At 47.9% G+C, this 22620-nt stretch overlaps 2 protein-coding genes across 6 annotated transcripts in view; one reads left to right on the forward strand and one right to left on the reverse strand.

Annotated features, from left to right (window-relative positions):
- MTUS1 (microtubule associated scaffold protein 1) overlaps nt 1–6588 on the forward strand; it is a gene marked incomplete at its 5' end in the record, with an annotated part of 144534 nt that extends 137946 nt beyond the window's left edge. For 4 of the 5 annotated variants that reach the window (XM_080661403.1, XM_080661404.1, XM_080661405.1 and 1 more), the window contains 3 exons: nt 182–298; nt 2913–3010; nt 3794–6588. In XM_080661403.1, coding sequence (XP_080517529.1) covers nt 182–298; nt 2913–3010; nt 3794–4007 — 429 coding nt within the window. In that variant the 3' untranslated portion in view covers nt 4008–6588. The remainder of the gene's footprint in view (nt 1–181; nt 299–2912; nt 3011–3793) is intronic. The other variant, XR_013960191.1, reaches the window with a different exon arrangement.
- Nucleotides 6541–22620, reverse strand: part of PDGFRL (platelet derived growth factor receptor like) — a 41269-nt gene continuing 25189 nt past the window's right edge. The window contains exons 3-6 of the mRNA XM_080661414.1: nt 14499–14650; nt 9797–10090; nt 9206–9345; nt 6541–7250 (exon numbers count right to left, since the gene is read on the reverse strand). Of these exons, the coding sequence (XP_080517540.1) occupies nt 7062–7250; nt 9206–9345; nt 9797–10090; nt 14499–14650 (775 nt within the window). The 3' untranslated portion in view covers nt 6541–7061. The remainder of the gene's footprint in view (nt 7251–9205; nt 9346–9796; nt 10091–14498; nt 14651–22620) is intronic.

A 22620-nucleotide genomic window follows, 5' to 3' on the forward strand; every position in this document is an offset into this window, starting at 1 on the left:
ACGACTTGGAGGTTAACGTTATCCTAACCAATCCTTTCACCTCTTTTCTTTGAAACCGAGGTAAGGAGGTAGAAGCTTGCTGCCACTTTGTCTAATTCCTAGGTCTAATATATATATTTTTTTTTTTATTAAGAATTTGAACAGTGGGATTGCATTTAATGACCTGCTGTGTCTTTCCCAGAAAAACCCTCAGATCATGTACCTGGAGCAGGAGCTGGAGAGCCTGAAGGCCGTGCTGGAGATCAAGAACGAGAAGCTGCACCAGCAGGACGTGAAGCTGATGAAAATGGAGAAACTGGTACGTTTCTGTCAGCACCTCCCCAAGGGCCTGGCATCTGGGCAGTGGGAATGGGACTGTGACCTAGAACTGGGGGCTGCTGTTACCACAGGCAAAGGAGGTTTCATTTCCGTTTCTGTGCTTGCTCCAGGCTGGCCATTGCTGCCTTCTGCAACACTTCCTTCTTCTTCTTCTTCTTCTTTCTTCTTTCTTCCTGCTTCCTTCTTCCTTTCTTCCTTCTTCCTTCTTCTTCTTCTTCTTTCTTCTTTCTTCCTTCTTCCTTCTTCCTTCTTCCTTTCTTCCTTCTTCCTTCTTCTTCTTCTCCTCCTCCTCCTCCCTCCTCCCTCTTCTCTTCCTCCTCCTCCCTCCTCCCTCTTCTTCTCCTCCTCCTCCCTTCTCCCTCTTCTTCTCCTCCTCCTCCCTCCTCCCTCTTCTTCTCCTCCTCCTCCCTCCTCCCTCTTCTTCTCCTCCTCCTCCCTCCTCCCTCTTCTTCTCCTCCTCCTCCCTCTTCTTCTCCTCCTCCTCCCTCCTCCCTCTTCTTCCTTCTTCTTCTTTCTTTTTTTTTCAAGGAACAGGTAAAGCAGCATGGGGTCCTTGGAAAACCCACAACTAACAAACCCGGCTCCCCTTTCAGGGGTCTGTGTATCTTGCCCTGCGTGGGAAGAATTTTCAAATCATGTCAAATCAGTACTTTGATGTTTCTCCAACTCTGGGCAAGTTTTGGATGCCCCAACAAGTTAGACATGGGACTTAGTCACAGTGGAGCAATTGAGTCTGGCTACCTAAGTTTTTCGTCTTGCTTCTTGTGAATTAGAATGGGCTGAAAACTGTGCTTTAATAAGATGAATCCAGTGGGATAAAGAGCACACACTCTGAAGGCTGTGAGTGAAATTTAGTTTGTGGCTCTCGGACAGAGAACTGATGTTCCAAGGCCCCCTTTTTCTTACATTCTAGTCTCGTTTTGTAGGACGTTATTTCATTTGATTGACTTGTCCGGAGCATTTTCTGGATAATATGATACGTTAAGAACAATAGGATCCCACACTAAGAGCCATAATCAAAGTAGAGTAGTCAGTCGTACGGTACAATGACAGGGACTTAGACTTAACTGTGACAGAGCTGTGAAGTCATCTCCTAAGCAAGTAATAAAATCTTACCTTTAGAAAGTGCTCTGGGATGTAACCAGCTCCTCAGCATGTTAAATGTCTTCTGGGATTTTATCCTTTAATCTCCCAACCAATCAATGTGTCTTCCTTGGAAGTGTAGCCTGGGCAGGCCAGCAAGGAGGCCAAATGTGCCTTTAATTGAACTGAGGGGGGAGGCTTTCTGTACCGGCGTTTCTCTCACTGGACGCTCGTTTTGCAAATTGCTGCTTTGTGGGGCCACTGAGAGGTAAATAGATGCTGAAGAGGAGCTAGGAAACCATGTTTAAGGCCACGTTAAACATCACCCAGAGCGGTGACCTGTTGTTGGCCTTTGAGTTTTCATCAAACGTGGGAATTTATTTTTTGCAAGACGGACCATAAGAAGTGCTGGTACCCTTGATAAATGCAGGCCTATGCCTGGCTGCTGCTTTTGTTTTACCACCTTGAATCCAAGAGGCACGTCCCCACGGTTGCCCAGGTCAGGACCCCAGTTTCTTGGGGGGTTGGGGGAACCTCTAAAACGGCGTGACATAGACCAACTCAGTCACCCCCTTGTGTTCATTGTTCGAGTGGTTCTTGAAATCTGACAATGCATTTAAAAAAAAAAAAAAAAAACCTAGATCAAGCATGTCAAACTCGTGGCAGGTGGGCTGCATGCCTCGTTTATAATAAACTAGAGGCCCAGTGCATGAAATTCGTGCATGGGAGGGGGTCCCCTCAGCCCAGCCTGCACCCTCTTCAATCCGGGACCCCTTGGGGGATGTCCGACTGCCGGTTTAGGCCCGATCCCAGGGATTGGGCCTAAACCGGCAGTCGGACATCCCTCTCACAATCCTGGACCACTGGCTCCTAATTGCTCACCTGCCTGCCTGCCTGGTCGCCCCCAACTGCCCCCCTCTGCTGGCCTGGTTGCCCCTAACTGCCCCCCCGCTGGCCTAGTCACCCCCAACTTCCCCCCCCCCCACCAGCCTGGTTGCCCCCAACTGCACCCCCCCCACACTGGCCTGGTCACCCCTAACTGCCCCCCCCCCCACTGGCCTGGTCACCTCTTACTCTCTTACTGCCCCCCTCCCTGCCGGCCTGGTCACCCCCAACTGCCCCCCCCCCCCCCCCCGCCAGCCTGGTTGCCCCACGCAGCCTGCTTTTCAGTCGTTTGGTTGTCCCTCACTAACCCCCCTGCTGGCCTGGTCGTAGGCAGCCATCTTGTGAGGGCATGAGGGTCAATTTGCATATTACCTCTTTATTATATAGGAGGATGAGGCATGCAGCCCACCAGCCGCGAGTTTAATATGCTTGACCTAGATGCTCTGCTTTGCTGCTTCAGATTCTGTTTTGCAATGTGTCTGTGGATAGGTATTTCACTATACAACTAAACTTGCCTCACTTAGATCTCTCCCGTGCGTGCTGGTGTCAGGAGTGTGCCGTAGGAAACGAGGGCTTTGTTTCCCTGTTTTTAATGTCTCACTGTTGGCATGCTTGTTCGCCCCCAGGAGGACAACAATACAGCGCTGGTCGACAAACTGAAGCGATGTCAGCAGGAGAACGAGGAGTTAAAGGCTCGGATAGACAAGCACATTGCAATTTCAAGGTAGAGAAAACGGTCCAGTTTTTCCGATCTCCCCCTTCCAGCTACGCTTAGTGTCACCGGACCTCACCCCTCCCCCGCCCTGCCCCCAGGCGCCTCCTGGGAGCGGGATCGCAGAGGGTCGGGGAGCAGGTGCTGGTTTCTTCCTGGGGAGTGTGATGGTGGCACTTCATGGCCTGACTGTGGGGGCCTGGGCTGGGTGCTGAGACCTAAGCAGGCCAGCCTCCCCCCAGAGCCCCTGGCGTAGTGACGCAGAGATGCCTTCAGAGAAAGAGCATCACAGGACCCAGTGGGGAACCGCCCCACACAGGACAATCACGTGACATTCGGATGATCTGTGGGAGCGTCACGGAGCCTCCTGTGACACTGGCCCCAAAGAGCAGCTTTCTCTTTGGCGCCCACTTCCTGGGTTTCTTAGGCAGCCAATGCCCATGCCCAGAAGCCCTGGCAGGACTGCCTTTTATTTCCAAGGGGTCATTTTTCTGGACTCTCAAATTTAAAAAGGCAAGAAAAATTTTTTTCAAGTACATTTTTTTAGAAATTCAGATCCATGCCTGGCTGGTGTGGCTCAGTGGTTGAGCATTGACCTATGAATCAGGAGATCATGGTTCGAGTCCTGGTCGGGGCACATGCCTGGGTTGCAGGTTTGATCCCCGTAGGGGGCGTGCGGGAGGCAGCCGATCAATGACTCTCATCATTGATGTTTCTCTCTCTCTCTCCCTTCCCCTCTGAAATCAATAAAAATAAAGATCCATGTGGTTTCTGGTTCTTTTTTTTGTCTTTAAGGCAACTGTCCAACGAGCAGGCCACCCTGCAGGAGTGGCTGGAGAAGGAGTCGAAAGTCAACAAGCGCCTGTCCATGGAGAACGAGGAGCTGCTGTGGAAGCTGCACAACGGGGACCTGTGCGGCTCCGACAGGTCCCCCACGTCCCCCGCCATCCCCTTCCAGTCGCCGCGGAATTCCGGCTCCTTCCCCAGCCCCAGCGTGTCGCCCAGATGACGCTTCTGCAAGCGGGAGACTGTCTGAGAGCACTGTCACAGGTCCGCGGGGCTGACCCTCGCCACGGTCGGGGGATCAAGAGCCACGTGGGCCGACGTGTCATTACCGCCCTCGAACTGGAAAGTCTTGACCCCCTGCATCGGCTCCTTGGGAGACCGGAGCTCTGGAGGAACACACGGCTCTCTGGCCAGGAGACTCCATCCCAAAGGATTTCGGAATCGATCTGCACGGACATTTGCACAAAGCACTTAAAGAACATTGCCTTTCTCACGTAAGCATAAGGGGAAAAACTCTCAGGGGCCTCTTAAGATAAAGATTTATAACCTTTATAATGTTCTTTGCCACAGGCACCTTCTTGTGATTTTTATTTGGGGGATGTGTGAATGAAAGGGATGTAGCGAGTGTCCTGTGTCTGATGCTGTCTCCTTTGCTGTGTATTGCAAGTCAAAAGCTGCGTGTTTCTGGGTCTGTACTAATCAGCTAAGTCAGTGTATGCATCTCTGCAAAAAGCCATAGAAGGAAGAGCAATCGTTGCTTGAATGATGACTCTCTCTGCCACCCACTTCGCTCCGCCCTCTGACACGGGGTGGGGTGGGGAGTGACAGGAAGCGTTTCGACTGGTCCACGTCTGTGCAGTGTCTATATCTTTTGGAAGTTTCTCGGCATTCTTTCCGTGTTCAGCCATGTCAGTTAAAACAAGATTTTTTTTTTTTTCTGTAGAGTTTTAACGTTCCCATGTGAACCTAACATTTTACTACGATCCATTTTCTCAGGCTATGAGCAAATGTAAAACCCAAATTTTTCTAAAATTCTGTATAAAGAAAAGGGGCGGCAGCCGTGGATTGCTCCTGCCTCACGTTTACCGTGACCTAAGCTGTCCTCAGTGATGTCAACTATTGTCTTCTCCCCTTATCCTCGCCTCCTCCCTTTCCTTCCTTCCCTCGCCCAGCGAGAGCCACAAAAGCAACCCTCCTACCTCCTTCCTATTGTTCTCTGGGACAAGGATAGTGGCATATGCTTTTCCAGAGCCAGCTCATCCTCAAGGTGCTGACACCACTCTCCAAATAAGCCACAGCCTGGATCTGATAGTACAAGGTTTGGGAAACCCTAGAAGGAACAAAGAACGAGAGAGTCACTGGCTCGCAGAACTAAGAAAGGTAGACTCCGTGTTGATTGATGGACAGGAGTACCTTGATGAAACCAACGATGCAGCATTTCATAGAAGACAACGCCAAGTTCCCGTGCACCCTTTGAGGAATCCTTCTGCCTTTGGGAAGGCAGAATGGCCAGCTTACGAGTAGAAAATGTGGCTTTTTCTACTCGTAGGACTCTCCTCCGGGTTGCATTTCAGTTTCTCTTCCAAACTTCACTTATTACCTCCCCCAGTTCTCATCCTTGGGGGAGGTGGAAGGAAGCACTGTGGCTTCCCCCGCCCCGCCCCCCCTGCATGTGTCAACATGGTGATGTCAGTATTTAACTAATCTGCATTGCTGACGTTTGATGGCTGTACAAATAGCCCCAACGGTAAGAACAGGTTCAGGATACTAGAGGGGGGTATTTGAGGCATCATTACATGTACACTACATAGCAAGTTAATGTTCATGATGCATGGTGGTTTGTTTTTTTTCTCTAATTATTAGTGATTGTGTCTGAAGTCTAAGCTTCACTAATGTATTGTGTATGTAACCTTCCATGTGTGCTTCTGACGAACGGGAATCGGCCCACCGCCACCTTCTGAGATGGCTCTCTGCTCACCCTTCCCTGTTGTGCTCAGTGTCATTAGCCGAAGTTGGATTTGCCATCCGTGCCCGCGCCGGTAAACCTCTTGCTGATCCCTGCTCTCCTCCATACCCTTTCTTTAGGTGTCTGGGGAAATCAGTCTTACACAGTTAGTATAAAGTGTCTTCAGAGAATGGGAGACAGCTGGAGAGAAGGTAGGAAACAAAATGGAGAACTTGAAGACGGTTTTCAAACCAAATGTTTCATGTAGGATGTACAATGTCGGCACGTCATACAGCATATGGATGTGTAAAAACGGTAATTGTGCTCAGTTCGTAATGATGCAAAGTGTATTTTTACCTTGATTAAATAAACAGTGCTGGAATATTTAATGTAAGAAGTGCAACCTGTGACATATTTCACTCTCCCAAGTGCTACCCAGCTTACAGCCCTTCTCACTGGCACTGCGCCTCCTCCTCAGCCACTTCCCAGGAATTCCCACTGCAGCCGCAGGACTGGCCGTGGGCTGGAATTTGGCTCACAAGCTAAACTCAGAACGAAGCTTTTCTTTTCTAAATTCAAAGCTCTGTGTTTTGGAGGAATAACGTTTGACTGTTTTTAACAATTTCCGCTCTTTAAGGTGAGAAAACTATGGTCTAAATATTTTTGCAGATGCTAAAAAACGTCTAAATGAAGTTGAATTTTCTTTAATCTGCATACCTATTTTATATTGAAAATTAAACTTATAAAAACACATGCTGTAAATCTTTCTGAATGTACTAATCTAGAACTAGTTACTTCTGAGTGCAGCCTTTTTTTTTTTTTTTTTTAATAAAAAGCAAGTTTCTATGATTTTTTTTGGATACTTTCATATCATAGTCCATATATAGTTACTCCATTTTTAGATGCTCATGCATTGCAATTAAAATCAAACGGAAATGAAAGTTAACCCAAACATCACTACCAACAAGTCCTTCTGCCAACCTAAAACACGAGCAATTAGCCCAGTTTTAAATTTATTTTACAAAAACTTGCTCATTTAATAGAGACGATTATATAAAGTTGTTCACATATATGCTCTCTGAGTATAAAAACCAGAAATGCATATACATAGGTAAGCAATCGAAAGACATGCTTTCTGTCCGAGGAGTTAACACGTCTATCATTAGACCGGACGACTTCCTGTGTGTTCGGACGTCTGGGTCTTACTCACAAGGTGGGGACTGGGGTTTGGCGCTGGACATCAGCCTCTGCAAAGCACGAGTCACAAGATCGCCCGAGCTGGTGGTGGGCACACGTGGGCCTCCCGTCAGTCCACTGCGCTTCGTTTCCAAGTCAGGAGAACTCAACAGTGGTAGCTACTGTGGTCTGTCCTTGGAGATTCTGGGCCGTGCAAATGTAATATCCCGCATCAATGGTCTCAAAGTCTTCCACCATCATGACGCTCTGGGAGATCCTGGTGGTGTGCCCCAGGCCTCTGTGGATCAGCCTCCAGGTGTCCTGGATTGTCACGGGCCTTTCATCCTGTGTAACGACACCCACAGGGATGAAGGAAGGACGACACGCGGCTATAAACAGGTCCCAGCCACTCAGCACTGAGCCATGCTTATAAAAGACCGGTCTGCGAGGCCCATGGGTGCTTCCGCACTGTATCGTCATTTCCAGCGGCATGTTTTTCAGAGCACAGGCTGGGATTTTATTGCGCTGTTGACTCTCTCTGCCCTTTTCTTTAGTAAATTTTTAAAAAATATATATTTGCATTTATTTCAGAAAGGACCAGAGAGGGAGAGAGAGGTAGAAACATCAATGATGAGAGAGAATCGCTCATCAGCTGCCTCCTGCACACCCCACGCTGGGGATCGAGCCCACAACCAGGGCATGTGCCCTGACCGGGAATCGAACCATGACTTCCTGGTTCATAGATGGACACTCAACCATGCCGGCCGGGCTCTTTAGTAAATTTCTACTGAATATAAGATTGATTCCTTTGGAACTGGAACTCCAAGGAGTTAGACCTGGTATTACTCAAAAAGACGTCGATAAAATTCTCCACACGTCTCTACGTTGCCCACGTTCACCCTCGCACCCACTGGTTCTTATTTACAGGATTTCTGGTCAAGAAGAGCCCAAAGCACTCCCCACGCAAGTGAATAAAAGCTCCCAATTGTGCCGATCTGGGAGAAAGAGAAGGGTGATGAGTCAAACGTGCCGAGGGCTCCAGTGGGAGAAAAGTTGCACCAGGGGTGGATAATGTGATGCCCTAAATGACTCAACTCCCTATTTCCAGAACGTCAGATGGTCACCTTTGAGAGACTTCACCCAAATCCGGTGATAAGAACGTAGTATTTTCCGGATTAGCTTACCAACTGCAATATAGTGTAACTCAGTTAATCCCCCTTCTGCTCGTAAAATAATAATTAGCAATGTCAAAGAAATCGCTATTGAAAATCATTAATGTTTTCTAATTGTGACAACTGTGTAAAAGCAAGTACCTGTACCAGAAGGCCGGAAAATACCATTCTCCAGGGAGAGTTATTTTCCACCAATCACAGCCCATAGAGCCAGAAGGGTGTTGGCTACTGAGTACATCTCAAGAGGCCAAATCTCTTCTGGCAACAAAGGGATCATTCCGTGTTGGTAGCAGAGCTGTTTCTATAGTGAGCAGAGCACGCACAGAGGCTAAATAATGAGCTGTAGCTGCTTTTACGGGAAGTCTATTTAAAAAGATCTCTGGCCTCACGGCACCTTTCGGACGGGTCCTGTGGATGTCTGCTCAGAGCTCCTCGCCACGGGCACAGCTTGTGTGCAAGACAGAAAGGAACCAGAAGTTAGATTGGCCTCTAATCGACCCAGAATTAAGACTGAAGGTTGAGGTTGGGGTGGAGAAAGAGGGAGGCCCGTCCTGTCCCTTTCAAATCCCTGTCCCTTCTTATTTAAGGATTATGAAGCCCAGCTGGTGTGGCTCAATGGTTGAGCATCAACCTATGAACCAGGAGGTCATGGTTTGATTCCTGGCCAGCCACATGCCCGGGTTGTTGGCTCGATCCCCTGTGTGGGTTGTGCAAGAGGCAGCCAATCAATGATTCTCTCTCATCGATGTTTCTATCTCTCTCTCCCTCTTCTCAAAAATTGATAAAAAAAAAAAACGTATTAAAAAAGAATTATGAAGAGGAATCATATATGAAGAGGGTACACTGAGTGAATTACCTGATGGAACCCAGTCACCTTTTCTATTAAGAAAAAAAGCCATTTGTGAATAATACACTGAAACATCTTAGAACAGTGGTCACCAACTGGTGGTCCATGGACCACTGGTGGGTCCGTGAGGTCCGAAAAAAGACAACCAGCAAGCCCTGGCACCTACCTTAGTCCCACACATTTCTTGCACCGCGTAAGTGAAGGTCTTCATCAGTGGCAGGTGGGGAAGAGGGAGACAAACCTGAACTTGAACAACTGGCTGCGTGAGGGTAAGGTCTTACCTTCTGGCCTGGGTAGATCCACCTGAACTCCACCTCGACGTCAGGCTCCCCGAGGACAGTGCAGAGGACACTAATGTCGTCCCCACTGTTCACTCTGTTTGAAGATGCCAAGATGGTTGTGGATGGAGGGCCGCTGGGAACTGGCATTAAGTAGGAGACAGGAAAAGTGAGGTGAAATTCATGAGTGCAACACTGAAGTCAAACCTACAGGCACATTCTTTTCTTTGGACAGATGTGTAACATTTCTGTCTCTCCCAGTGAGCACCAGGCCGCCCCCATTCCACCACTCTCGGATTCTTTAAAGCCTCCTCTTTCTCTACCTTGGTGGTCCTCATGGGGTCAGCACCCAGAACTCCCCAGGCCCAGCCAATTCCCTTGTGATTAGGGGAGGAGGCTAAAAGGTCTGCCAGGGTTCATCTGAAGGTCATGGTCACAGACAAGGAAGTAGAACATTCTAGTGGTGCAATAAAGGAGCCATTAAGAACAGCATTCTGTGCCTCCTAATTTCCATCCATACTTAGGAACAGCAGTGCCTGCTACTGGCCAGCTAGAAGCCACTGAAATCTAGGCACTGGTGGGAAACACGCTTACCTTCTGCGTAGAGGAGTTGATACTTGACAGAGATCTGCGACTTGCCCCCGGCCTCCGCCTTGCAGTAGACCACCCCCTGGTGGTCAGAATGAGGTTGCAGGTACACAAAGCCTCTCTTCATGTCATAAACGATGTCTGTTCCATTGGCCGGGATTTCCTTGGCTGGGAACTCCCTGTGGAGCGTGACTTTGGCTGACAGGACGGTCACTCGACAAGGAACCACAGCCTGTCTGTCCGGGTTCAGGTAGACAACATCAAAGTAACTGGGAGAAGGTACAAAGAGTTCTCCTTTCTCTGCAAAGCAAAGGACCTGGGCTTATTTGCTCTGGAGGAACAAGGTAAAGAACACTTTATGGATTCTCCACTCCAGGGCACAAAGATGAGAGGGGACTGACAATATACGCAGAATACTGAGTCCTTGGGAGTAGAGAAAGCTATTTTTAAATAATTTCCCCCTTTCTGAAGAAGGATGCTATTATTTCCCATCTCCTTAAGGGAAATAAAATAGGTCTTAGTTCAAGCCCAAATCAGGCCCATGGCTTACTCCCTGAGGAAGCAGGGGAGGAGACTGATTTCCATACGATCAGAGCAGCCTCAGGACCTGGAAATAACCGCTGTGTCTCTGGAGAAATTAGCCCCATGGCCTGCTCAGGAAGTGCTGCTGGAGGCGGATCCCAGCACAGCAGAGCTCCCCTGAGAATCCAGCCCAGTGCCCCTCGTTCCTGCTAGGCCCCTGGAAAGGGACTGGAGAAGAGACAGGTGAGGAACCTGCTACCGCCAACCTCAGGTTCTGAGCTCAGCTTGGCTGCCTCGGGGCTGGGGACCTCCAGCCAGTCTCTTACACCCCTGTTCCCTCTGAAGTCACTCGTGTGTTTTTTAAGCACAGAAAATGGCATTTTTATCTTATAGAAATGAGGAGAAAATGGCTTTTTTATCTTACAGAAATGAGCACTGGTATGCCCCAACTTCCCTTAGTACAAAGGATTCTGAGTTGAGGTTTCTTTTTTGTTTGTTTTTGGCATGGCACGTTAAATCTTTTGTTTTCCATCCTATGAGAGGATATTATCATAATTAAGAGAAATCATTGTTAAATTATACCCCAACACTTGTTCAATTGTTTCCCATGTTTTTCCTGCAATGGTCCTGAAACAACCAATGATTCTTGGCTTTCTCCTCCACTACCCTTCTTTGTGCGACAGTCCACGTGATGTTTTAGGTCAGGGACAGAATTTCTGGATGTATCATCAAATGTCTTCATGAGCCAAGACTTCTTGGCAACGGGTGCCATTAACATGTAGCCCTTCCCCCGGGCTCTGACTGAGGTCAAGGAAGAGTCAGCCACGGCACAGAGGCCCTATCTTTTCCTGGCTTTCTATCAGCCTGCGGGGCTCCTGCCACTTCCTGAGAAATGACTTTTAGGCTTGGACAAGGGGCACCTAACAGTCCTGTGCTCACACACAGCGATTCTGCGTGGCCTTGGCCATGTCATCCCCAGTTGTAAAGAGAAGAATCCAGAGTAGATAGAATTCAAGATACCTTTTTGGCCAAAACATTTAAGGAGTTTATGACTGTGAGGTTTAGAACAGCTTTTGTTTTAAGGGTGTGTAGAGAAAACTGAACCGGTGAGCGAAGCCAGTCTGATAACCATCAGAATTTCAGAAGACAAAAATGTTGTCTTACTTGGACATGCTTTGAAAAGAAGTGACCACACCAGTTGCTTTAACAAACAGAAAAGAATTTTCACTTATAATCAGTACATTGCATCTACCCAAAAAAGTATGTTAAAGTTCAAAGAACTGTAGATGACATATGCCCCTTGCAAATATGTTTGCATCTACTTGAGCAGATAAAAAAAATATTACTTTAAGAAAACTAAACACATGAAAATTTCCAAAAAAATTAGTTAATAGGCTATAAATTAAAATCCAAATGATTACCAACTCCATAACAGTGCTCCTTCATGTGGTTTTACTACATATGAAGACTGGAGCCCACGCCCTGTGCCATGAGAAAGGCCTGTTGTCAGTGATGTTCCCCTCCTTGATCTGGTGGCAGTCACGTGTGACTTGAGGGTAATTTATTGAGCTGTATAGCTCTGATGTGTGTACTTTTCTTTGTTATACTTCAATAAAAAGTTAGGGGGGGAAACCCATGAGTGCCTCCTGGATAAGATTAAATATAATATGTGACAGTTGCACAAATTAACACAAGAATTGCACAAAATACCAACAATCAAAAGGAAGCTTCACAGTGTTTGCAATCAAGCTCCAGGGAACACGCGAACATAATGAATGCCAGCCGTTTCTCTGTGTGGGCAGAGGGAAAGCATATGTTCTGAAGGGATCCAGAGCCAGCAGCAGAACGCTCAGCTCTCGTCACAGCCCATCCTGGGTTTGCAGACTCACCAGGCCTGAGAAGACAAACGGCTAAAGCCTATACTGAAAATCCAACTGGACTCCCCACTTTGTGTTGAGGATTGAGAAAGTGCTACAACACATTGGCCCCCCCCCTCCCCCCCCCTTTTTGATTGATTTCAGAGAGGCAGGGAGACGGGGAAAGAGACAGAAACATCAATGATGAGAGAGAATCATTGACTGGCTGCCTCCTGCACGCCCCATACTGGGGATGGAGCCCACAACCCGGGCATGTGCCCTGACCAGGAATCGAACTGTGACCTCCTGGTTCATAGGTCAATGCTCAACATAATATTTATGTTGAAATAAATACTAATTTGGGGGTGTTCCTTTGATTCACAAAGGGGCTTCCCTGAATTGAGGGAGAAGACCTGCCTCTAAAACTCAGAGAGAGCCCAGGACTCTCATAGGACATTTTGCTCAAGGGAGGTCTTCAGTTCAAAAATCTCAGTTCAAAAACCAATGTTTTGGGAAGACACAGCAGGGCTAACTGTGACAGAAAAGTCTTCCTTCTGTCATGTGAAATATGCTATCAGTCCTCGTCCAGATAAGAGGCCCTGATGAGTCTCAGGTGCCTTCTCCACCGTTGCTTCCCAGGGCAGTATAACACGAAGGCACGTGTGCTTTCTGCGTAGCACATTCCAGAATGAGGACCAGAAGGGATTACCTGTGAACAACTGCGAGCAGTTCTCCTTGACAACGCCAGTTATGCTAGCTAGTGCCTGTTTGTCTGCCCATCAGTCAATCACCTGGTCTTGGAAACGGGTCAGGGCAGTAAGAACATTGGATCGTGGGTCAGAAAAACAGGGCTGGACTCTTTACTCCGCCTCTGTAAGCCATGAAACACTGAACCGGTCACCTTGCCCTCCGAGTCTCAGCACCCGCATCATTATTTCTCACACAGAGATAAGAAAGCAGTTTCTACTCAGTTCCTGGGGGCATTTGGAAGTGAAATGAGATCCACGGGCCTCCGGGGCCATGAGAGGCGCTTGCCGGAGAGGCGCTCTCTGGACGGGAAGGGATTATATATGAGATTTTGTTAAAGCACTCATTAATGGCCGGGGCATCAGGTCCTTTGAGTCACAGGCCTAAATCACTAAGGTCTGAAAGGCAGATGGATTCAGGAAGTGGACAAAACTGAAAGTGCCTGCCTACGACACTAAGAAAGAATTCTGGCCCAGCCGGCATGGCTCAGTGGTTGAGCGTCAATCTATGAACCAGGAGGTCACAGTTCGATTCCCGGTCAGGTCACAAGCCTGGGTTGCAGGCTCGATCCCCAGTGTGGGGCGGGCAGGAGGCAGCAGATCAATGGTTCTCTCTCACTGATGTTTCTATCTCTCTCCCTCCCTCTTCCTTCCTCTCTGAAATCAATTTTTTTTTTAAAAAAAGGGAAGAATTCTGACTTCACCAGGGGGCGGCCTCTGTAAGGCCCTGAAAGCCGCCCCTGACCGCTGAGCCCTGGAGGACGCCATCCCCCTCCTTCAGGAGGAAGGGGCTGCAGCCTCCTCTGCAATGCCTGTTTCTCCAAGTGCAGTTCCACCGGCAAAGCCACACCTAGCCCTGCGGGGGAGGAGCGTTCACTCGGACCTGCACCTTCTCGGGCACCTCGCTCAGGCTCAGGGACGGGGGCTGGACACTCAAGGACCACCACCTCTGGGAATCCAGCCCCTCAACCCTCAGCTCTCAGCACTCACGAGAACAAATACAAAGAGGCCTCTGGCCAGGCATCCTAGGACCGCGGGGGTTCCAGAAAGGCCATCACAGATAAGAGGGCAGGTGACTCAAAGTTGACAGCGGGCTTTCTGCAAGGATGGAGGTGTTCTCTGTCACGTGTCCACTAGGCTAGCCACCAGCCGCACGTGGCAATGGAGCCCTTGACACGTGAGGGCCACGGAGAAATGGAGTTTTAAATTTTGTTTAATTTTAATTCCCATTTAAATGTAAATAGCCAGTGGCTACATATTGGACAACGTAAGTACAAACTCTGGAGTCAGACTGTCCTGGGTTCAAATTCTGATAACAGGCATTCCTTGTAGTATGACCTTAAGGACTTACTTAATCTCTAAACCTCAACTTTTCCGTTGGGAAAAGGAAATGGAAATGATGTTAGTACTTGCCCTGAAGGGCTGGTGAGAGACTTACCTGAACTAATTGGTGGAAAGCATTGAGCCCAGGGCCTGACCGACAGGGAGGGCTCTGACTGTCATCATTGATACTCAGCACACAGTGGAACCTGTACCCTGAGCAAGCCCAGGTGTCTGAAGAGTGCACTGACAGCAAACCTTTACCTGTGAAAAAGATGTAGGTGGAGCCGGTTTTGGTCTCGTCCTTCGTGCAGATGTAGCCGGTGCAGAGCTGCCCCCAGCAGCTGAACTCGCCGGTGTCGGCCGCGGTGGAGTTGACCAGCGTCAGCTGGCCGTAGCGCTCATGCTGCTTCACACTGTCAGCAGAAGCAAAGCTGGTCACACACCCGGGCCTTCGCCCTCTGCTCCCCTCTTCTCACATATAAATGCACACACCCGGGCCTTCGCCCTCTGCTCCCCTGTTCTCACATATGAATGCACACACCCGGGCCTTCTCCCTCTGCTCCCCTGATCTCACATATAAATGCACACACCCGGGCCTTCGCTCTCTGCTCCCCTGTTCTCACATATAAATGCACACACCCGCGCCTTCGCCCTCTGCTCCCCTGTTCTCACATATAAATGCACACACCCAGGCCTTCTCCCTCTGCTCCCCTGTTCTCACATATAAATGCACACACCGGGCCTTCGCCCTCTGCTCCCCTGTTCTCACATATAAATGCACATACCCGGGCCTTCGCTCTCTGCTCCCCTGTTCTCACATATAAATGCACACACCCGCACCTTCGCCCTCTGCTCCCCTGTTCTCACATATAAATGCACACACCCGGGCCTTCGCTCTCTGCTCCCCTGTTCTCACATATGAATGCCCACTGGGTCAGGACAGAGTGCCCTCTCTCTTATGGCACAAACTGAAAAAAAAGTGGGTTTGGGGGAGGTGTGTGTAGGGGGGAGAGGCAGAGATAAGAACTTTATCTAAAAGGGAATTAAAAAACGACAGTTATGTCCTGGGCTGGTGTTACCCAGTGGTTAGAGTGTCAGCCCTCATACCAAAGGGTCGCAGGTTCAATTCCTGGTCAAGGGCATGTACCTGGGTTGCAGATTTGATCCCTGGCAACCAATTGATGTGTCTCTCTCACATCGATGTTCCTCTCTCCCCCTCTCCCATTCACTCTCTCTAAAAAGCAATGGAAACAATAACCTCCAGTGAGGATTTAAAAAAAGACAGTTTTCTAAAGAGAGAAAATTCTCTTCCATCTCAGAGCTCAAGTTTCCTTAAGTAAAACCACAGGTCCACCGCCACGCAGCCATGGAAACTCAGCCAGAAAGCCTCGGGCACGTGTTTCGCTTTCAGCTTTCGTTTTTAATGAGTTCACTGCAGCAACAGTTGAAGTAAAGAAAATATCCAGCGTTACCCAATGTGCACAATCTCTTTCCTCAGCAAGGACAATTCCCTGAATACAAGCTTGGAATCTTCAAGATGCTACATTAGTGTATTAAAAATAAAAACTTTGCATAATTCTCTCAAGATGATGCTAAGTGAAATAAGTCAGATGGAAAAGGACAAAAAAACCCCACCTATGATTTCACTCAAATGTGGAATAAAAAACAAAAAGTAAAATAAAGGGAAGGGGGGTGGGAGGGAAGAGATCAACCAAAGAACTTATATGCACCTATGCATAACCCATGGACTCAGACAATAGTGGGGTGAAGGCCTGGGGAGGGGGTGGGAGAGGGGAGGAGGAGATGTCAATGGGGAAAAAAGGGGGACATCTGTAACACTTTAAACAATAAAAATAATTAAAACATAGAATAAAAAGTAAAAGAAGAACTCACAAAATAAATAAAAAAAACTCACACACACAGACAACAGAACGGTGGTGACCAGAGGAGGTGGAGGGAGGGGAATGAGCCAAATGAGTAAAGGGGGTCAGATAGATGGGAACAGAAGGAAACTAGACTTTGGGCGTTGAGCACACAGGTATCAAATTACCATCTCATACACCTGAAGATTATATAATGTTATTAACCAATATTACTCTGATAAATCTAATAATAAAAAATAAAAGTAAGTAAAACCACACACAAAATAAAAATAACAACTGGCCCTAACTGGTTTGGCTCAGTGGATAGAGCGTCGGCCTGCGGACTGAAGGGTCCCGGGTTCGATTCCAGTCAAGGGCATGTACCTGGGTTGTGGGCACATCCCCAGTAGGGGGCATGCAGGAGGCAGCTGATCGATGATTCTCTCTCATCGATGTTTCTAACTCTCTATCCCTCTCCCTTCCTCTCTGTAAAAAATCAATAAAATATATTTTTAAAAAAATAACAACTGTATTTTAGACTTCCAGTCAAGATGGAAGAGTAGGTAAATGCTATGTTCCCTTCCTCCCACAACCACATCAAAATTACAACTAAATTATAGAACAACCATCAATGAGACCCACCTGAAGACTAGCTGAACAGAAGTCCTATAACTAAGGATAGAAAGAAAAGTCCATGATGAGGACACTTCTGGTTATTTATCCAAAGAAATACAGAACACTACTTCGAAAAGATACATGCACCCCTATGTTCACTGCGGCTTTATCTACAGTAGCCAAGATGTGGAAGCAACCTAAGTGTCCATCGATAGATGAGGGGATAAAGAAGAAGTGATACATATATACAATGGAATATTACTTGGCCATAAAAAGAATAAAATTTTGCCATGTGCAACAACAGGGATGAGCCTAGAGGGTATTATACTAAGTGAAATAAATAAGACAGAGAAAGACACATAACATATGATTTCACTTACATGGGAAATCTGAAAAACAAAATAAACAAACAGGTTAAGAAGTAATTACCAATTACAAAAATAGTCACAGGGATGTGACGTACAGCTTAGGGAATGTAGTCAATCCTATCTAATAAAAGAGTAATATGCAAATGACCATACCTCTGCTACACCCACCAGCCAATCAGGAGGGAATATGCAAATAAACCCAACCAAGATGGCTGCAGCCACAGAGAGCAGGAGGGAGGCTTGGGTTTCCCTGGCAATGGAGGAAGCCAAGCTTTCCGCCCGCCCTTGCCGTCCCAGGCCTCCACTCAATGCTACAAAGTTTCAATTATAGAAGATACATAAATCCCAACAGAAATGGCTGCCACCACGGAGCGAGCAGAAGGCTTGGCTCCACTCCAGGCTACAAAGTTTCAATTGTATAAGATAAATAAATCCCAGATACCAGGGCCTCCGCTTGGGTCACCAGGGGGCGTGGCCGGCCTGCAAACCACCACAGGCCCCTTGCCCAGGCTGCCCCACGCCCCAAGGGAACCCCCACCCTGATCCGGGACACCCTTCAGGGCAAACCAGCTGGCCCCCACCCATGCACCAGGCCTCTATCTTATCTAATAAAAGAGTAATATGCAGATTGGCCATCACTCCAACACACAAGATGGCTGCCCCCATGTGGTCAAAGATCCTGCCCCCATGTGGACACAAGATGGCCACCACAAGATGGCCAGCAGGGGAGGGCTGTTGGGAGGAACCAGGCCTGCAAAGGAGGGCAGTTGGGGGCGATCAAGCCTGCTGGGGAGGGCAGTTAGGGTGACTGGGTCTGCAGGGAAGGGATTATGATTTCACTTACATGGGAAATCTCCCAGGCCTGCAGGGGAGAGCAGTTGGGGGGTACCAGGCCTGCAGGGGAGGGCAGTTAGGGGTGACCAGGCCTGCAGGGGAGGGCAGTTAGGGGCAAACAGGCTGGCAGGGGAGCAGTTAGGCATCAATCAGGCTGGCAGGGGAGTGATTAGGAGGTGATCAGGCTGGCAGGCAGAAGCGGTTAGGGGCAATCAGGAAGGCAAGCAGGTGAGCAGTTGGGAGCCAGCAGTCCTGGATTGTGAGATGGATGTCCGACTGCTCGTTTAGGCCCGATCCCAGTGTGGGATTGGGCCTAAATGGGCAGTCGGACATCCCTCAAGGGGTCCCAGATTGGAGATGGTGCAGGCTGGGCTGAGGGACAACCCCCCCCCCATGCATGAATTTCATGCACCGGGCCTCTAGCAATATAATAACTATGCATGGTTTCAGATGAGTACTAGACTTATTGGGGGGGATCATTTCGCAAGTTATATAAATGCCTAGTCACTATATTGTACAGCTGAAACTAATATAATATTGTCAACTGTAATTGAAAAATTGAAAAAAAATTTTTTTAAAAAGGGACATTAGGTAATAAAAGAAATCTGAATAAACTATGAACTTTACTTAATATCGTATCGATATTGTTCATTAATAGCGTTATATGTGTATATACCATACTAATATAAGATGTTACTAATAGGGGAACTGGGCATAGGGTATTCAGGAATTCTCTATATTACCTCTGCACAGTAATCCTGTAAATCAAAAATAGTTCTAAAGTAAAATGTTTATTATAAAAAAAATGAAAAAACCCACCACTTTTCTTTAGGACAAAATGCATTCGTTGCTCAGACGCGAGCCCCAGCTATGCAGCCCACCTCTGGTAAAAGCATTCAGAGCCTCTGAGCGTTCGCACTTCTCCTTTGCCTCACCTATTTCTACTTTTATCTCCTCATGTTTTACCTCTTGTAAAGATTTTCATCTTGTCCTTGTGAGTATATTTGCAAACCCCTCCAGTTCCACTTCAAAATGAGGAGAGTCATAAATATGCATTACTGTGAAACACTAGTATTAGCCAGTTGTCAATGTGATGCATTGTGTCAGGAATCCCGATGTATCATTCTGGGACAGATGTTCCCCTGGGGCTGAGCCTGCGCAGATGCCAAAAGGAATGGTTTTAATCTGAGGATGCATCTCAAATATCCAAAAGTTTCACCCCCGGGAGCGCCACATACTTTTCGGGTGCAGTCGAGATTCTCCCGTTGTGTGCATCAGCCACATCAGGATAGCCACCCTTTAAATTTAGCTCACAGCAAAATGTCTGGTGGGCTGGCCTTAAACACAGCCGGTCTGGCTCACCGCTGAAGAGCTGTGCCCACCAGCTCTGCCAAGAGGTGCCTCTGCACTCCCACTCGGTCGACTGCCTTCTTTCAACTGGACGGAAATCTCTCCTCCTTCAGGAAGCTTCTAATTAGAATCGACTCCCAGAGACCTCCTGCTTTTTCCTAGTGATGTAACTGGTCCCTGTTCTCTCCCCCTCAGGCACCCCGGCTTCCTGTTATTTACAAAGGATGGTGAAAACTTGGAGGGCAGGGACTGTGCCATCATTGTTTTATATTTCCTAAGCAATAAATCTGTGCAGAGTACACAGTAAGGGTCCCCTAGAAACGAGTGGACTGGAATGGAATCGAACCGAGGGTTGGAACTGGAAAGAACCTCGAAAAGCAGACATCCAGCTCCCAGTACTGCTGGAGGGGAAACTGAGTCTGAGCAGAAGTGACTTCCCTGAGCCCTAACCAGTTTGGCTCAGTGGATAGAGTGTCGGCCTGTGGACTGAAGGGTCCCAGGTTCGATTCTGGCCAAGGGCATGTACCTGGGTTGTGGGCACATCCCCAGTAGGGGGCATGCAGGAGGCAGCTGATCGATGTCTCTCTCTCATCAATGTTTCTAACTCTCTATCCCTCTCTCTTCCTCTCTGTAAAAAATCAATAAAATATATTTAAAAAAAAAAAAAGAAGAAGAAGTGACTTCCCTGATTCCCTGAGACCCACGGCTGGTGAACACGGAGTCGATGACTTCAGTCAATTAAGCATGTAATAAATACTCACTCATTAGATAAGAAAATGCACATAAAGCACTTCATGCCATGCCTGGTTCATGGTATTATCCTAATTACAGCCTCATTACCTGTAACTGCAGATTAGTAGCAGCTATTATGCATACTACTACAACAATGACAAACACACACACACAACATTGGGCATAGTTAGCCTACAAACAAAAACCAGTGGACCTCAAGGATATTACAATCCAGTTAGGAGTTAAAACTAATATACATGAAAAAATCAGAGAATAAGTAAAGGGGTGCTCACAGCAAGAACAACAGGAATTCTGAAAAGGGATTCACCGCTGTGGTTTGAAGAAGTTGAGGACAGCTCTGGGAGGAGGGAAGACAAGCTGGACTTCCAACAGTGGGGGTGAAAGGCAGCGGGCAGCAAGGGGGTTGAGAAGCAGTGAGCTCACTTGCTCAGGAAAACTCGAGCCCCATAAGGAGTGGGAGGGACCTCTGTTCATTGCCATAGCCCCAGTGCATGGTGGGTAGAAGGCATTCAATGACTAAGGGAGTCAATCCATTAACTGTGGAAGGAGACAGAGGGAGGGGGCTGGGAGTCACGGGACATAAGGTTGAGAACAGCAAGAAGGGTGCACGTTTCACTCAGCAGGCAGGAAGGGCCACTTCGGTTTGGGAGATGGGAAGTGATGGGCACACCTTAGTCAGTCACCAGTGAAGAGAACAGGAGTCGGGAGGCAGGAGGAAGAGGAGAGGCTGAGAGGTCTGTTACCATGATACTCAGCAAATGCTGGGGCCCGGTTGGGTGCTGGCAGTGGCAGTGAAGCGAATGTAAGAAATGTTTTCTTGGGGAAAATTTTTGACAGACTTAGTAAGCAAGGTGGAAGAAGAGCGATATCAATAATGAACACTTACTTTGTATTTCTATTGAAAAGAATGTTGTCTTTTTCTTAAAAAAATGTTTTTATTGATTTTAGAGAGCGAGGAAGGGAGAGGAATAGAGAGATAGAAACATCAGTGAGAGAGAAACATCGATTAGCTGCCTCCTGCACGCCCTCCCACCGGGGTTTGGGCCTGTATGCGCCCTGACTGATAATTGAACCAGTGACCTCTTGGGTCATGGGTCGATGCTCAACCACTGAACAACACTGGCTGGCAAGAATGGGGTTTGAACTGCCTGGAATGGGACAGTTGTGAAGAGAAAGGGGATTGGGGGTAGGCAAAATAATGGTGGTTGATTTGGGATTTGGATCAAATGTGGGTCATGTAAGTGCGGATGTCCCATAGGCAGTTGGAAACTCAGGGCTGGCACAGAGGAGAAAAACAGCACTGGATTTATATTTGGCACATCATTTATAACCTAAGTAAAAGTGAAAACTAAAGGAACGAACGAAGTCAACAAGAAAAAGCAACAAGACAAGATGGGAATAGGTTGAGGACAAAATCTGGAGCCAAATTAGAGGGCCTGAAGAAAAAGAAGAGGTAGATAGAGAAGAGAGAAAAGATCAGGAAAGAAAGAAGAACTGGAGAAGGTGATGCTCAAAAGCATCAGATGCCTAAAGAGGGATTGGTGACCACACACACACACACACACACACACACACGCGCGCGCGCGCGCGCGCACACACACACACACACACACACACACACACGCACACACACACACTTCCTTTAGCAGAATGAAAGTATTTGGCAACCACCAAATGAGCAATTGCCGTTGTGAGGATGGAGCTAGATTTCAGCAGATTAAAAAATGGAACCGTGGCAATAAAGAGAAGGTGGATGTCTTCCCAAGCAGACCAGCATGTCTTGGCCACATTCCCTGCAGAGTTCAAAACCAGGGTAAGAAATCAGCAGGTAATCAATACATGTATTTGGCACTTTGGGCCTGGCATGTGCCAGCACTGTAGTGATGAAGAGTATGGGATGCCATTCCTACGGGAAAGGAACTGGGCACATGAGAATTTAGCATCGGGAATAAGCCTACCGCCACCATGAAGTCTGCATGTTGTATCTTTAGCAGGATTGGGGGTGGAAGGAAGGAAATGCACTGGAAAACATTTCTGGATTTTTCCACCCCCTCTCATAGGCAAACAATATACAACAGGAAACAAATTATTTAGCAGGATTACAGTCTAAATGCCTGGATTTAAGTGTTCATTTCTACTAATGGCTTCACACAGTCCAGGGGGCAGGCTGTCCAAGGGGCTGGACTATGACCTACAGCCGCTGAGGGAAGAGTCTGCACCATGAATTGGAGACAAGGATTCAGGGAGCCCTGCCGAGTGCTGCACAGAGATCCTTCACCCAAAGTCCCTTCCCTTCCCTTGTAACCACTTAACCAACCCCAGGGATGGAAGACGTGGAGGATGTGAAGTTGAGTGGAGCAAAAAGAGGTGCTGCAACAAAGTGGCCCCCAAAAAAGTATAATTAGGAAAAGCAGAATTTACATTCATTGGTTGTGGCTCTGAACATGCCAGCTCATCAGCTCACCTAAGGCCTTTTCCTTCCACGCTAGCACTTTCAGACCTGGCCCACGTGAGTCCAGTGATGCATGAGTCCAGGTCTCAAAGCGCGTTGGTTCGAAACTTAGGGCCATGTGTGCGCGTGCGGCTCTTCCAATGGGCTCC

This window comes from Plecotus auritus (genome assembly GCF_963455305.1).
Source record: "Plecotus auritus genome assembly, chromosome: 3".
Taxonomy (NCBI): domain Eukaryota; kingdom Metazoa; phylum Chordata; class Mammalia; order Chiroptera; family Vespertilionidae; genus Plecotus; species Plecotus auritus.